Source organism: Diadema antillarum, unplaced genomic scaffold, assembly GCF_040938485.1.
Source record: "Diadema antillarum isolate AM-2024a unplaced genomic scaffold, OU_Dant_1.0 scf00000032, whole genome shotgun sequence".
In the NCBI taxonomy this organism is placed as follows: domain Eukaryota; kingdom Metazoa; phylum Echinodermata; class Echinoidea; order Diadematoida; family Diadematidae; genus Diadema; species Diadema antillarum.
Window position 1 is genome coordinate 3,940,485 of NW_027270921.1, and position 17,975 is coordinate 3,958,459.

At 39.1% G+C, this 17,975-nt stretch overlaps 1 protein-coding gene across 1 annotated transcript in view; it reads left to right on the plus strand.

The window, feature by feature from the left end:
- Positions 1 to 17,975, plus strand: part of LOC139742516 (uncharacterized) — a gene marked incomplete at its 3' end in the record, with an annotated part of 198,444 nt that overhangs the window by 41,005 nt on the left and 139,464 nt on the right. The window contains exon 4 of the mRNA XM_071653051.1: positions 851 to 1,039. Coding sequence (XP_071509152.1) covers positions 851 to 1,039 — 189 coding nt within the window. The remainder of the gene's footprint in view (positions 1 to 850; positions 1,040 to 17,975) is intronic.

Consider the following 17,975-nt stretch of genomic DNA (forward strand, 5'->3'; position numbering starts at 1 on the left):
GCCTGTGGATGGTTAAGACACATTGGTGACATTTTAGTCATTCGAAATTTAATGGCATATTGCCGAATTGACATTAGCAATACTGCTTGGAACATCCATGGCAAGCTGTTCTATCTACATAGAGCTAACGGAAGAAACATTGTGCCGGTTGCATGGATTTTCTTCCGTACTCCCTACCCTAACTAGTGCCTAGATATAATCTCATATATCAACCGTATATCGCTTGAGATGCTTCACTACCAGGTACTCATCTCTTTGTTAAAACATAAACAGTTTGGGGCCTGGGGGAATAAACAGGGGAAGCATGTTTCGAAGCTAGCTGAAGTCGAGACCACTGGCATGATTTCAAATGTTATGATTCTTTATTTCTTTTTGTTTTTTCAATTGGCCTCAACGAAAAACAAAGATAAATCGTTATAGAAAAAAAATGTATCTGAGATGTTTGTTTAACTCTTGCAGAAATATTTCTTTGTCATGTTATGAAATGCGGAAAATCAAGCCAAATGTAAAAAAAAAAAATATGTAGAGGTAGGCATGGGCAAATACCTTTTTTTATTCCCCTGATGGCCAAAAAAAAAAAAAAAAAAAAAAAAAAAGAAGAAGAAAAAAAGAAGAAGAAGGGAGTGCAGTTTATACATGGGTGCGGTTAATACTCCTGTTATTTTTCGGTTAAATGTAACTTTCAACAAAGTATTTATCTTCTTCACTCGTAATTTATCAATTTGTTGCAGGTGTTTAACTAACTTTAATACAGATTTTTGTTGTTGTTTTTCTCTCTAGGAAAATTTCTACATTGTAGTTGTGCGTTATATATTAACCTGGAGTTTAATTTCTGTTCCTCATGTTGCAGAACGATGTCAATGTTCCCTCACCATCACCGAGATCGGCAGAGTCCGTGTCGCCTCGAGTTGCCAGGTCGCCGACCGTGGACAAGATGCAGCGGCTGAAGAAGCGTAATGCGGAACTGGCGGTCATGGCGAAAAGGCTAGAGGAGAAGGCTAAGGAGATGCAGCGAAGGCCCTCTGGCTCACAGTGGAAGGTATGGAAGGGGACACACCCTTCCCTTTTGTTGATTCCTTAAATGCCAATGACCTTATTTTGTTTTCTTACCTCCACCAAGGAAGGAGGGAACAGTGTTTTCATTGGCATTTGTTTGTTAGTTAGTTTGTTAGTTTGTTTAGTTTATTTGTTTGTTAGTTAATTTGTTTGTTGATTTGTTTAGTTATTTAGTTTGTTAGTTAGTTTTTTTTTGGTTGGTTTTTTTAGTTATTTAGTTTGTTAGTTTATTAGTTTAATACTTTTTTGTTTGTTTGTTTGTTTGTTTGTCTGTTTGTCTATGTCCAAAATAACTCAAAAAGTTGTTGATGGATTTGGATGAAACTTGCAAGAAAAGTTGATCATGACACAAGAAATAGATGATTCAGCTTTGGTAGTGATCAGGGATTGTTAATGGCTTTTTGAAGGATTAAAAAAGAAAATCTTTTTGTAGATAGGCAGGGTCAGTGAACTTGGGAGTTCATGCTGTGCGTATTTGAGGTTGGCAGATATGCACTCTAAAATGTGTGCTCTGCTTGGACGAGGTGCCATGCAGATGGAAGCAACTAATATTTCTGTTGCTGTAAGATAAATTGTGACAACTACGTGTTGATGGTAGCTCTAAAATCATGGGACAAATGATCTGATTTCTGAATTATCTTTATCCACAAACCTTGTGGACCATACAGAGACAATAGCCGCAGTCACACTGCCAAAAGCTTGAGAAGTCTAAGATCGCAATTTTTAAGATCTCAAAGTTTTGCCAGTGTGACTGCACACTTCCCGCCAAACTTCCCACTGCAACTAGGGATATTTCCCCACCCCCGCCAAATTTTTAAATCTTTTGCTTTTGTGACTGCCAGAAACTGAACCTTCTTGAACTTCATCTGCTCGATCTTTTGCCAGTCTGACCATGCCTATCGATATCACAGCCCTGTCTGGTGCACACCACATGTTGTATTGATGGATATTACTCTTTCAAAGGAGGTATATCTTGCAATATTGGAATGGACTGCAAATCGCCAATGAATTTACAATAATGATGATAAAAGCTGCTGAGTGGGATCAACTGAGAAATGTGAAGTACAGTTCTACATCATTATCAGATGTGGATGATTTATTTATCCACGTAAAACATGGCATTATTTCAGTTCATCCCACTGAGAAATCGTGAGAGATGTTGAACACTGTTAGTGCTCCCTCAAATTGAGTGAGTTACTTGATGGACCGAGGCGCCCAACATTCTTTTTTTTTTCCAGAGCTCTTTTTATGCGTGTTTGGATTACAATGCATAAAAGTGGAGAAATGATTTATTTCTACTGTGGACTGAAATATAGGTTCGTATAGCCACAAATAAAACTGGATGAGGAACGAGTTGTGCATAGCACAAACCCATCTTGAGTTTTGGCGACGTGTTGATGGTGGGCGACATTTGATAGTGGGCGATATGATTCTGAAGGAGATTCCCATGCTTGCATCATCCAGTTTATAGCAGGTATGTACAATGATAGGATTGACTCGACTGACTCCCATTCTTTATGTACAAATCCCACCCACCTTTGTACATGATTTAAGTTGGCATCATTATGCACCAATTGCAGATGTCATGAGTTCATTTCTTACTGTATTCCAGGCTGGTTATCTATTACAGAATTGTTTCTAAACTGGACCAAACATCAAAGAGCATTAATCACTGCCATGATTGTGTCAGTTTTGATTCATCCAAACATCTGTTGAGTGGCATTCCTATTAGTATCACAGTCAGCATGTACATAAAAGGTAAAGAGATACATGCATTTAGAACTGATCAGCATTGTCAAACTGTCATAGTGCATGGTCTTCCTTACGAATAGGGAGATACCAAAATAGGTACAATCTGCTATCACATCATCTTTGTGTACCCAATTAGGGTGGAGATTACAACAAAGCAGTGTAGGTGGCAAATGATGTTGATATCGACTCCCCGTGTGTAAGTCTTAAAAAATGGAACAATATCTTCTCAGGGTGAAATGGAATACACATGAAAGTGTAAAACTGGAAAGCTCAAGTTTCAAAGGAAAGTGATAGTTACTCATTAAAATGCTATTGCCAGTGTAGATTGTCATCCCCATACCCTACACATCATAGGCACCCTTGAACTCAACAACTTTCTCACATTATTGCCATGATGTCTGTTTTTCATGCAGTAATGAATGACTGCTGAACCCCCCCCCCCCCAAACAGAATGAAGCAAAAAACAAAAGCAAAATACCAAACAACAAACAAACAAAACAAAAACCACCACCACCACCAACAACAAACAAGCATAGGATGTAAAGGATGTAAAAACAGAGTTCTTTATCATGCAGCAGGCACCAACTGAAACCCAAGTATCGTTGAAGAGCGAGGCATATTAACCGACACCGCAGGGTATGTCAACAGCATGGATGATGACCCCTTCGGAATATCAAGTTGGCACGCAGTTTTGCATGCAAATTGTGCGCAATTCATCAAAATGGTTGACTGATGACAGCTTTGCGTGCATTCTCTCAAAATTGTTGCATCTGGGATGAATAGTGATACTGCCCTCGCTGGAGGCAGATGGTACAGGCAAGATCTCTCACCTGTAAATAGAATGGACCATCCCGGGCACCATCACTTTCTTGTACCAAAGATACTTGAATAATTTGAGGAGAAATTACATTAAAGATGGATAATGTGGATGGATATGTGTAACAAATGCACTTCGTTGGGGGGGGGGGGGGGGGGGGGGGGACACCTTTTCTTACCAATTCAGAGGGATCATACTTGTTTTGGTGTTGCCTGGAAGACATGCTCACACTTTGTGTGGTAAGACAGTAGTCGTCCATGAAGGACCTTTTAGCACAGTTTTGTGAAAACAAACACAACAAGATAGAACTTTGCACCTGATTGACAAATTGCTCTTTATTGACGTAAATTGTAGATAAACATCAATTGTTCAGCAATAGCCATGATAAAAAAAATCAAGGGCAAATATACCCATATGGCCATGATATTTTTATCATGGCTATTACTCAGACACTGAATAATCGGTGTTCATTTGCGTTGATGAAAGACAATTTGTCAAACAGTTGCAATAAAAATGCCTCAATGCAAGAATCATTAATTTTCCAAAACAAAACTTTGCAAGTGTCAGGGCTGAAGTCACACTAGTTGGATATCCTGGATGTGATTGATTGTCATATTTTCTTGTGCAAACAAGAAAGGTATTAAATCATTTTTGTGTATATATAGAATTTTTTGAATAATTTGATTATTGCACAATTGTCTGTGGAAAATTATTTGCAGGCATGGAGACCACAAGAATTCTAACAGTCTTTTGTTTGTTCATTTGTACCTCATCTATCTCTTCTTCATTGCCTCCTTAGAGAGCTGGTTCTCCAGATATGTATTTAGGAGCCGTGTGTGAGAACTGGTCTGAAATAAATCATAGTTGCTGGGTATGTTTCTCTTTATGACTCCGCCACGAAGTGATGCCGGAGGCATTATGTTTTTGGATTTTCCGTCCTCCCGTCCGTCCGTCTGTAATCAATTTTGTGGACAGCGTAACTAAAAAACCTTTTGAGGTTATCCTAATGAAATTTGGCATGTATATGTGTATGAGGGGGTGAAGTTGTGCCAATCAACTTTTGGATGCACATGTTCAAGGACAAAGGTCAAGGTCTAATGCTCAAATTTCACTATTTCCCCCATATCTATGCAATGCCTGAAGATATTTTCTTTAAACTTAGTGTATACAGTACATGTACTACCCGATTAAGATTCTTTGAGGTCAAAGGTCATGTGAAAATGTTAAAATTTCACGGTTTTCTCCATATCTTGGAAATGGTTAAAACTATCTTCATGGGACATAGTATATATGCATATGGCAGTGATTATCTAGGGAATTTGGGTTCATGGGGTCAAAGGTCAAGGTCAACTCTTCAAAATTTTAGGTCCTACTATTACCTTCATATTCATGCAATGCCTGCAGGATTTTTTTTAAAATCTTGGTTTATACACCTATTACCCAACAGAGATTTTCTGGGAAGTTTGTTTTTTTGCCAAAAAAGGTCAAAGGTCAAAAGGTCAAGGATCAAGTGAAATTGCTGAACTTTACTTCGTCCTCCATATCTCGGAAGTAGCTCAAGTTATCTTGAAACTTTAGATAGTACATCATTATGCATGTTCTGCCTGACAGTGATTCCCTTATGAAATTTAGGGTCAAGGGTCATGGGTCAAAGGCCCGGTGAAAATCATAACAATTATATTCAAAACAGATATTGCACTTTTTCTCCATACCTTGAAAATTACTCAATGCAGAATCTTATAAAGGGGTCAAAGTCAAGTAAAAGTCCTCAAATCCCCAAACACATACTCTCCCGTTTATCCAATTAAGCCTAAGTCGAGGAAGGTGAACATTCAACACATTTGTGACAAGCATGTCATTTCAGTATTTTGCCAGTTATGTGAAACAGCCATCACACATTGTCTACATGTGTGTACTATAGATATAGACCTATTAGGAGAATCATGCATCATGGCGGAGGCATACCAGTCGCTGTAGTGACATTTCTAGTTCTACACGTACATTGTAAAAGCTTTTCACATGAACTGGATGGTTAGTCTTGCAGCCTCATATTGTAGAATTTCTGTGTTACCTTAAAGTCTTTTATTGTTTGTGGAAAACACGTAGAGATATTGCAGGCTATTCTGGGCATTATTTCATGAGATGTCAGCAAAATTTTGATGGATGTGATTGGATATTTTTTTTGGTACAATCATAAAGATAATGAAATTTATGCAGACTAATGATATTCAAAATTATGAGTGCTGACAAAATTATACCAAGAATGAAGCTCAGGCATTTTTGACAGTATGAGATGACCTTTTTTTTTTTTTTTTTTTTTTTTTTTTTGGGGGGGGGGGGGGACTTGTTTTTTTTTTTTTTTTAGAACTTAGTGGATATGAGTGGATGTTTCAGTGTTTGTTTGTTTTTTTTTGATGTAGATGCCATGATTCTGTAGCATGACATTTGTCAAACTGTGGAATAAGAAAGAAAGACAGTTTTCATGCTTGCTTCAGAGAAGAAGCACCCTGAAATGGGAAAGCCGTGTGGCCAATCATGACATAATTCAGACAAAAGTAGACATTTCTTTTTTTTCCAATCTCAACCCATGAGAGAGACATCTGCCCCATTCAGAGATGAAATGAAATCCATACAATAATGTCATTCACTGCTAAATGCAGAACGACCGAAGCTCAGAGACTTCTAAGAAGTAACATTGGTGTCGAGTGCCATTAAATCTTGTTGAATGAAAGTGGGATGACATTCAAAAAAGAGTTAACCATCTATTAAATAGAATCATTTCTTATTATTGATGTGGGAATCCCTTCTTGTTAACATCATGCCAGTTCATTCTTGACAAGATCCAGTTATGGCTATGCAATACCAACTAAAAACTGGGCCAGGAATTCTAACTGTTGCGCTTCAGCAAACGGTTTCACAAAGCCTCTCTGCCGAGCCGACCCAAGGCCTATTGATTGGCTCCCAACTTTGAGAGGGAGTTTCTATATCGGCGGGGATGTCTCCTGCTGAAGGAAAATCAATATTTGTGTGGTTATCATGCAAATTGTTCTGTCCTCTTTTGAGGCATTGTTGGGCCCTTCCCCGTGAAGTTCTTACATCGGTGTAGTGGCTGCCTGAATGACATACGACCCAAGGATGTCACAGCCTTTGAAGTCAAGCTTGAGGAGGAAGTACGGTGGAGATACTCTGAGCGAAGGAAGATTTGATGTACCATAGAAGACTTGGATCTCATGTCGATGTATCGTTTATTTCGTTGTGCATGGAGCTCAGGTTTTGAGTCTTCATGAGTGCAGCTTTATTCTCTTTGCCTCACTTTGAACAGTTTCTTAGCGGTAGATACTGTTCAGAGGGTGTTGAGAGTGGAATCTGTGGCAATGCTGATTAACTGTGCTGCCTTATATGGAACATATTTGGTGACATACGGTAGCTTGAAACTGGCTTTGCAGCAGAGGTACTCGTTGGTATCATACAGTCCATTCAAAGAAAGTGATAAGATTGCTTGGTACATTGGAACATTATCACTTTGGGAAGGAGATCAATTTGGCTGCTGTTTAGAGGGACTGACCATGATTAAGCTGTTCTCTCAGTGATCTTTTTTGATATTGTTTCAAGGAAACTGATAGTTGCCTAGAAATGAGTTCCCTGTTTAGCATCCGCTTGCCGTTTGAGCTGTCCTTCTTCCAGGATGCCCCAGCCAACCCGCCATCTTCGTCGTCGGTCCCCGCGCATCAGCTCTCGGCAAAAGCTGGGGCGATGACGACGACAACGGCAGCGGCAACACACCCAGTCCTCCAGGAGAGCCGGACCATGATCCAGCACCAGCACCGCATTGTGCCGGTTGCCACGGCTACGCCAACCGACCACCACCATCATCACCACCATCACTTGTCTCCAAAGATGGACTCCCTGTCCGATGGCAACATGCGTGTCCTGGGAGTTCCCCAGCAGCACCACATGGCGCTGACAGACAACTGTGAGAACGCCAGGAAGGGGTCCAGGGGAACCCATGTTGGGGGCGGGGTGGTCAACGGCAACGGCACCGACACCAGTAGGGAGGAGTTCCATAATCTCCTCCTCTCCATGTACAAATCAGAGGTAAAAACAGCAATACAAACCCGTAGGATGATTTGCAGAACGAAAGATGTAGAATCAAGTGCCTACAAGGTCTTGTTGGCTGATCCTCATTCTTTGTCCATCAGCCATTCCTTCATCTGTCATTGTTTTGACATGTCTTTAATTTGAAAAATCTTAGCTGTAGAGTCCTCTGATAAGTATTGCTCATGTTGTGTAAAATTTAAGGTATGAGGTTAGACAGAGTTACACATAAAGATAGCATTAAATGCATCAAAAAGTGAGATTCTTACAGCAACTGCATTCACCATCCCGATTCCCCAATGATGACAGAGTTAGAATGAACCATTGTGAAAATGGTTTATTAGCAAAACAATATTTGTTCAGTAACTTCAAATAATTTGAGTGCTTGATTACTTGTTCACCCATTTTAGACAAACATCTTTATACAAAGCCCAGTCTGCAAAAGTTCACAGTCTCTTCATGATAAGCCACCACAGTATGTAGCAGAAACTGTGCCATCTGGATATTGCTCCATTCTGTCAGGTACAGTGTACATGTACATAGAGCAGAGACTACTAGGAAATAGAGGGATTTTCATATTTGGATTTCTATTCGGATCAGAGGTGTTGCAGAATTGGTGGAAGGTGGAAAACTTTTTTTTTTTTTTTTTTTTTTTAGAAGTACAATATTTCTGGAACCAGTAACTCATTTGATACCAATTTGTTTACAGGGAAGGGTTTACCTCATGGGCAGTTTGTACCACACTACAGTTTTTAATTAACTTTTCAGGATCCAGTAAACACGCTGAAAGTGTCACAGTTGTTTCCTGATGTCTGCCCTCTAAATATACATGAGAAAGTGCAACCGACCGCTGTCGTCTGCATACAACCATCGTACAAACTTCACTCGTTCTGCAACATATTTCCCTTGGGTCTCATTCCCCTTATCTCTTATCCAGATAGCTTCGAGTATTATGCATACATATATGCAGATGATATCATGTTGCCGTTTTCTCATTATCATTGCTACATGAGCAATAATGATTGTAAGCTCAATCAGTATTTGTAATACCGTGTGTCTCCTGTTTTGTACTACTGGCATTCCAAGGTAATGTTCTCTTCGTGTGTTCCCCCCCCCCCTTGGAAAATTAATGACACCCTAATTTTTTGTGCACATGGGCAGAAATTTACATTCGGCCTCGTGCTGATTGTCGTTGTTGCTGTTTTCTGAGGAAGTTATTTCACTTGTTGCTGTTGTGCTTTGTTTGTTTGTCTTTACGTTGTCGAACATTTCCTGCCACCATCCTCCCGATATGGCAGGAGTTTTAGTGATATATGTCTAGTCTCGGGAAAACAGACCTGTGTCTCTATTTTTGAGCAGATTCCCGTTCCGCGTTGTGTTTGCCTGCTGTAGACTAGAAGCTCTGGACTGCTTTTTGTTGATGTTATTTATTTTTCTGTGAGGAATTGTGTTTGAAAACTAATGGAAATGGACTATTTAAAATAGTGTATGACATAATTTATGTATTGTGTTTATGATTTGTTATTATTTGATTCGGTAAGATATGCAGCAATTTATTGCCTGGTACTGAGAACTAAGGAAATAGTAGCATCCCAGATGTGTATTTGCAATATACAATGTGAGTAACCAATACTGGGGTTGTAATACATTGTGCATATGTTCAAGTTAAGGTGCTGTCGATCTACTCCTTGACACTTATAGTGGTTGTTAGTCGGTGTACAGCGGTAACGAAGTTGATTACGCTCTCCTTTGGTACTGCATCCCCGTGGTCTTACACCGCTCTGATATACGATTTTAGTGATTACTGGCGACACTATAGTGTGGGGAAGAGTCAAGCATGGGCAATGCCTGTATTGTAAGTACAAATTGATAAATGATGTGACAGTAAATAATGCATACTATGTCATGCTGTTGTAGTGATTGATGTCTTAACAGTCCTGTAAAAATATTTTTTTTTGTGTTATTAAAAAAAATGGCAGAGGTTTTAAACATTTTGGTTAGCCTGTGAAATGTTCTACATGGAAAAACTTCGGTATGGAGGTCTTGGAACTTCGATCAGTACTTGATATGCAAGTGTTCACCTGATTTTTGAGTGATCTTGGTAGTCATTCATGGTGGTTTTCCAATTTCCAATTATGAAGCATCTTCTTTGCTCAGTCCCCTGTGTGGTAGATTTGCTATAAATGATACCCATTTGACATAAAAAGAGTAGATAATACATGTACTTGCATAATATTCATATTTGTCAGAGATATGAAGTGATAAATCATACAGAGTGTACAAGTAGAAACAGTTATAGTTGCTGGATTCTGTCATCATACAGATTAAAATCTATAATTCATATGTCCAAAGTGTAAGGCACGTAACTTATTGTATTCATGACTGATTTTATAAATATATTTTTTTTCCTTTTGCTATTATATATCAGTACAAATTGCGGTATTGAATGAGTCGGCCAAGAGGAGGCAACGTTCCTAAAACAAAACACAATTTGCATGAACTGTTTGCAAATGAAATTTATGTATCAATGGATAAATCAGCTTCGAGAGGTGGTGCTGTGAATCAGTTGGTACTGCATCTACTTTATGCAATCAGATGGTTAGGATTCAATTCCCATTGAGCCAAGCCGACCAATGTTGTGTGACATCATGTTGGCTCCTCCAGTAAGAGGGAAATGCACTCTGTCCCTCGCATAGGACGCTAAATGTGGGACCCTTGTGTGAGGAAGTCACGACTCGGGCGCGTAAAAGATCCCACTTCGTTCATTCATTGCGAAGAGCAGGGTGCTAACCCGGTGAAGTGGTCCTCCTCACATACAGTACCCACTCCAGCAAATGATGCTGACCCCTTGTGGTTTGTCCCAGATGACTAGCAATAGCCAGCAAATGGTATCAACCCAAGCTCATTGTCGCATTCATATGAAACAGAAGAGGATCAGCTCTGTGTGGTGTGATGTACATGTACAGTATGTCCCCCAAAATTACAATCAGAGTTTTGGATTGATAACTTTCAAAATGATTAAGCAATCTGAATGCTATTTCAGGGAATGAAACTATAACTTCTTACCCACATTTTGCAGAAAACCCCATTCAATTTGGCAAAGTGGTCACAGAGAAATGTGGATTGTTGTAAAGCATGTCATGGGTCCATTTCTTCCAAGTTCAGTGCTCGGATGCTCTTGAAACTGCATATTAATGTGTGAACACAATTGACAAAACTTGGAGGGAAGGGATTCCTGACATATGCTGTACAAAAATCCTCATTTCTCTTCGACCACTGAAGCAAATCGAATGGGGTTTTCTGTAATATGTGGGTAATAAGTTATAGTTACATACCCTGAAAATGTATATGGATTGATTCACTGTTTTTAAAGTTGTCATTGCAATGGTTCCTATTGTATTTTTTTTTTTTTTTTTGGGGGGGGGGGGACATTGTACGTTTTTTTATGTGCTATTTATAGAATTCTGCAGTGAGTTCTCTGTGGCCATCAATTTGTGTTACTGTCCCTTGAAGTCATCTCTTTAACTTTATTGGACAGCAGACCGTCCTCTTATTGATTATTGGTGGTCTATGCTAGGACAGCAGCTCCCCTGGAACAAGCCATCTAGGCAAGTTGGAGATGTGTGCCTCAGAAAGTTCCGTCTTTGTTTCTTGTTCCTTTTTGTGTCATTTCACTGCACTGTATCGTGTTCTTTTTGTTCATGTGGGTCTCAAGGACAACTTTCCAGTCTGTCTTTTGTTGGAAGAGTTTAGTAAGGAGGGGGGGGGGGGGGGGTGTACTTAGCCACTGAGGTCAAAGGTAGTGTTACATCATGTAGCGGTGAGATGGTTAGAACTATCTCATGAGAGTCATTGGGTGGCTGTAAATATTGCCCAACATCAAGGTAAATAACCACTAATTATTCAGTATTCAATTTAACTCAGTCCATGAAACAATGTGGTAATTCAACTGTTAAACAATTTGAAAGGACATGTATGAATGATAATGTAACATAAAAAGAGCAATGCACACTTTGCAATTGTAAGAAAACTAAATAGATATGGCAATAGTGTTTTAGTAGTAGCCTTGAAAAAAAAAAAATCATAGACGTACATGTACAACTTGGGCGAGCCCGAGTATCTACGCTCATGATTTGTTTTTGTTTTTTTTTCCAAAATCATGGCTGCTACTAGAACACACAATGATTGGTGCTTATTTCCATCCATTTAGGGCAATTTGTCAATCAGTTGCAATAAAAACTACTCGATGCAAGAATTCATTAGTTTGAATAATGAAGATGTTTGAATGGAAGCAACAATTATGTGATGTACAAAACAAGAATGTTGTAAAATAAATGTGCATCATGCTTGAATGTTTCCCAAATACTTTGATGATATATGCAATATATGCAAATTTTATGCAAAGTATGATGGTAATATATGAAGGGATACATAGTTTGACATTCTGAGCTTTAATTTGTTCCCTTGTCTTCTGCCTTTTTTGACAAACTTGTCTGCTAACAAGATGGGATGAGGCTTTATATCTCGCCGCCGCTGCCCCCCAATATTGACTCTGTCTTCCTCCCCCCCCCCCCTTCCCATTAGAGGCATTGCCGATAAATTATGGGGAGTCCCCCCCCCCCCCCCCCCCACTACCCACCATTATAATGTAATGAGGCTCCAATAGTGCAGTCACTTGAACTAATTTGGTCCTTCACACCCACCCCATCACGTCATGGCACCTTCATGAGACTCTTTGTACACCTGAATTCCTTTCTTGGTGACGATTAACCAGTATACAGGGTCTAACAGTGAAGAGTCAGGATGGATGCAGTGGTCTTACTCTTAGGCTTTTGTACCATGGAGGTCAGATTGGACTAACATAAACTTCCCTTAATTCTCAGTGTGTAATGCATGTATGTGCACATTTACAACTAAGTCACCTTGTGCCATATATGCGCTTGAATGAATTTATGTCAAGCATCAATGTGTTCATCTGACATAAAGTGTTCAAATTTACACTTTCTTGGTACAGGTGTATATTCTGACTTGCTGAACATTTCAACAGTGAAGGTGCTATTGCTGTGTTCACAGTCAGTCAGATATACTTTGACTTTAGTTGTTTGGCCATTATTTTTCTGGATCTGTCTTTTATCAGGGCAAGAAATAGCACACAAAAGTTTCATTCAATATGAATAAGAAAAAAACAAACAAAAAAAAAAAACAAAAAAAAAAAACCCAGATCTCTTGCAGATACTGGGCATTGAGAAAGTTTGGATATAGATGCCAATTTCTGTTCATACTTAATTTCATTTGCACATTATTTGACCTGTCACACATAAAAATACTATGTAAATATGCACAGTCATAGTAAATCTATAGCGATGCCTTGTGTATTCCCCAGACAGTTACCGAGAGATTGTTGCACTTATCTTGTTCATTCAGCAATAGATCTGGATAGCCTTTGCAGGGGTTGATCCAGGAATTCCGTAAAGAGGGGTGCCTTTACAGAATTAAAGGGGGCACATGCATCCCTCCCCCATTTTTTTCTTTTTGTTTCTTTTGTTTTCAAAGAACAAAAAATAAAGGGGGGGGGGCGTGTGCACGGTGTGCTTCCCCCTGGATCCGCCAGTGCTTTGGTACTGACATGGCCAGATGTCTAAAGGCCACCGCACACTACACGATCAGACTGGTCTTAAAGTCTTAAGCCGAGCTGGGTCTGAAGACCAGTCGTACGACCGGACACCGCACACTACATGACCGAACCTTACGAGTAGGCTTGCGACTGTAAAGCGCGCGCCGTGCGCACTTCGTGCGCTTGCATTTTACTGCATTGTGTGAATGGCTGAAAGCCTACGACCGGTCGTAGAAATTCAACATGTCGAATCTCTACGACTGGCGCTAAGATCCAGTCGTACGACTAGAAAATGGCAAGACTGTGACGTCACACTTCTAGTCTTAAGGTCTTAAAGACCGGTGAATTGGGGCAAAATCGTGTAGTGTGTGGCGGGCTTAAGGTTGAACTTCAGTACTTCAGTCTACCTTCTCATTGGTATGGTTAACTGTTTGTGTGCTTTGAGTGCTGATTAGCACAGAAAACCCCATAGTGTTGTATGCACTGTCCAAAGTCACTGGCAGGGAAAGGGTTAATTGTCTCAGGACAAGTACCTCAACATGCCACTTTTATTTAGTATAAACAGGTTGCAAAAAGTATCAAATGTATTACTTGAAAGTTTTCTGTCTTTAGATTTTAATTTTGTTGTTGTTGATATAATCTAAAAGAAGAGGAAAAGAAGTTTCAAACAACACATAATCTTAAAGGAATCATGCAGATATAGGAGTCTCTCATTGCAGTGCAGTAGAGTACTAGTATATAGCATTTGTGCTGTAGAAATGTACCTTACCATACAGTGTATCATAAATACAGCTGTATCATACACCTGTAATTATTAAAGAACTGATTGATTTGTGCTGTATAGATGAAAGAAAAGATGTCATGTAGCAAAGAGTAACAACATTTGGTATTTTGATTTGGTATTCCAAGTAACATTCTGTGATGTAGCGATATTTTTCTTACTTCTAGTGACCCCGCTTAGTGTGATAAAGGGCACTACAAACTGTATATTCTGTATATACAAATGTATCCTTTATCTTTGTAATTAATGTCACCATGTATGGATTAACTCAGAAATGTTTTATTTTCATTACAACAATGGAATCTTTGAGGAAAATGATAAATTGGGATATATCTTCACTTAGGGCATTATATTCAATATTTCACATATTATGGAGAAAGATCTGGCAAATGTGATATCGTCAAGTGCATGAAAACAATAAACAACCCAAAATTGAATGCCTGGCGGTCCATTAATGTCAGGTAATGGCTATCCTTTATGAATATTATTGCCATTCCCTTACCCATGAGCCATTTGATTGTTCGATAATACTCTAAAAGCCATTCCTTTTGTCATTCGGGAGAATGCAGTTACTGTTATGACATATATGTGCCATGCAGCTTTGACGAAATTACACGCAATTATCAGAGCTAATGACTGTCGTCAGCACAGACCGCTTCCTGCAATGAGGGAGCTGGTAGCAGCCAAGGCAAATAATAACGGAATAAAAATCATGATTGGACCTTGTTGCCATAAATACTTTTCATCATCATCATCTAGCTGTTTGTCGTGGGGTAATGAGATGAATCCAGTACTGCCAACAACAATGAAGTTGCCATGGGTTTAAATCGTGTCGTCATCGAACTCCTCGTTTGAGCAATTCCGCCCAAAAAACCCTGCCGCGATGAGATTATCGGCAGCCACGACGATCTGCCATTACCGCGCAATATTGTTTTTATATTACCTGTGTTCAGCAGAAGTCTGGGCCCTTGAAAAATCATGATAGAGAAACAAGTCATGTCAGCAGCAAATGGATGAAATGACAGAATGAAACTTACAGTGGCCAAATTTTTTGTTCTATCCCTGCATGTCTGTCTGTTGGTTCATAATAGTTTTATCGACTCATGTTGTGTTTGTTCCTTGCATCACATATCAAGGATACGCATTACTGCATCTGCTGCGCAATACATATAAAGTGGTTGGTGGGCTGAAGTCAGCTGTAGAGTCATGTAATATTAGCTCTTTAGTTTGACTGAGCTGCGAGTTTATCTTTGCGCGTTTCTTGTTGTAGTCTAAAACGAGGAATGTTTGCATGCATTTTAATTTTGCGAATTTTGCGTGAGCCAAGACTTGCGAAATTAAAACAAGGCTCTTGTCTACACTATATGCATTGAATGCAAGAGGCACTTTGCGAAAATTTCGTGCTGTGAAAAAGGCCATCGGCTCCAATTCGCAAAAATATCATGTTTTACAGTAAATACAGAAAACTTCACCTTTGCCCCATCATGCCTTCTGTCTTGTCAGAACACTGAAGGCTACAGTTGCAAATAACACAGGAAAAACTGTAAAGGAAGAATTACGAATATCAGATAGTTTTCATGTATACAGAAAGTCCTGATGGCAGTTGAATGTAAAATATAAGAAATCTCCTGGAGGAAATAATTCACTTTAAATGTATAATATGAAAGTGCATCTGCAAATTTGTTGCAAAGTAATTTAAATGCTATCTTCATGAAAGGAATGAAAAGTTAGTTATAGCAGAAAAGTGACTGCTTGGCCTACATGCACAGTGAGTGGATCATTTTTTTAAATGACCAAATTTGAGATTTAAATGTCTGTCAAGTCTTTGATCTTCAGTGTAGTTTTGAAGTGTGTGCGTGTGTATTTGTGTGTATGTGTGTTTTGTTTTAGGAGTGGACTGGCAAAATTTACATCGAAAGACTTTGCATCAGTATCTCTGTCAGCAAAAAAAAATATATAAGAAAACAGAAATATATATGTAGGCAATATGAGTTACTGTCCTAGTTTTGTGAGAAATTTTCATAGCTTCATTTTATCTGGGATGGAGCTAAAAACAAAATGAAGGGGGAAAAAAAAAGTGAAACAGGGCCATGAGAGTGGATGTGACAGGTAATCAGATGTAGGTTATCCCCAGGGAGTGTTTTAATGGAGACGATCTCTTCTAGCGTCACAAAATGATAAACAAGTTCCAGTTTTTTCCTTGTCCCATCTTTTTTGGTATGATGACTTTTTTTCCTCAGTTTTTTTTTCTTTCAAACAGTGAAAAATACACCCAAATTAAAATTGAGTTCCTCTAGATGTCAATCAAGCCATAACTGGACAGTGTTTACTAAATTTGAGTGCCCAGACCTCACTGACTATTGGTGCATGCTAGTGGGATTAGCCATATCAGAAACAGGGGTGGGTTAGGTTGAGTTTTCAAATGAACACTGCTGCATAATTAGATGTGCGTGTCAAATCATGACGGATGATGCCAAGTGATACGTGAATTGAGGAGGAAGTCAAGAGAGAAGATATTCCTAAACAGACAGACAGACAGACAGACTGACAGACAAAAATTCTGAGAAACATTATAGCAAGGACTTAATATCAGTCTTGGAATTTACAAAGAGAAAATATAATATTTTCCTATTACCATTCAATATTTGTTAAGTGGTGTGCAGCATGAATGAGCCAAAGGCTTCTTGTGGTAGGACGCATAGTTACAGCTCTGTTGTTGTTGGTATTGTTGATTGGATGGTACTGACAATTCTTGAAAAAATTAGATTTTAAAGGATTTTTCTTTTTCTATCACCTCTGGTGACATCCAAACAACTAACCAGAAGCATCTTTCATAGGATCAGACAAGCATTTTTAAACCCTTTTCGTGCTTTGCAAATACCACCCAGGAGATCTCGTAGTGTGAAAAAACTTGGTCAAATGCACGGTGACTTTTCGGAGTAGTTTTACCCTCAAACTGTCCCTGGTAAACCCCCGGGTGCTCCCAGAAACTACTGTGTGAAGCTGTAGTTTGAAAGGTAGCACGCAAAAGCAATAACCAGTATACCAATGATGTCCTGCACACCAGGGCCTCGTTTTTTCAAAAGATATAATCGATTGGAAATTTCCTTACCACACAGGCTTTCATAGACTTATGATAGAAATCAACTATCAATTATAGCTCTTCATAAAACAGGGCCCTGAGAAATCAACATTTTGCATATATTCTCCGTGACATCTGCTTTCACTGCAGTAGAGCGAATGAGAGAAATTCAGCTGGGAGCTTGTATGCTAGTGTGAAAGAGATTCTTCCTGGGTGCTCCACGTTTGATTCTGTGATGAATCTCCCTCGTGATCCCCTGAGTGACTGCCACTTGAAGGGTATTATTCAGAAAGTTCTGACAAATGCCAGCGTTAACCTGTCGAGGACGAGTCCTGAGTATACTTGGGCAAGTGGGAAATGCGTGTTGTAGCAAAATCGATCAGCTCGTCCTCAACAGGTTAATCAGCCATTTAGTGCTAAGTATGAGAGATGCCAGGAAATTACATTGTCTATTTATACCACCGAAAGCCTTGAAAACTGATTGATTTCAACAGGATAGAATAAAAGAACAAACCCAAAACAAAACAGAAAATCACACACACACAAGCACACTTGTCTTGAACACATGCAATGAATGTGCAGTATCCAAAATGTACATTGTACCACAGCAGAGCTGTGATGTGTAAATGTAAATGGTAGCATGTTAGACATAAAAAAAATCAGTGGAGAATGCAACTGTTGTTGTTTTTTTCGCTCATCACCCATTGCCATTTGTCAATAACCTCGTAGGTGATATTGAATTCAACTGAGATCAAATTTTTATTGTAGTTATTGACAG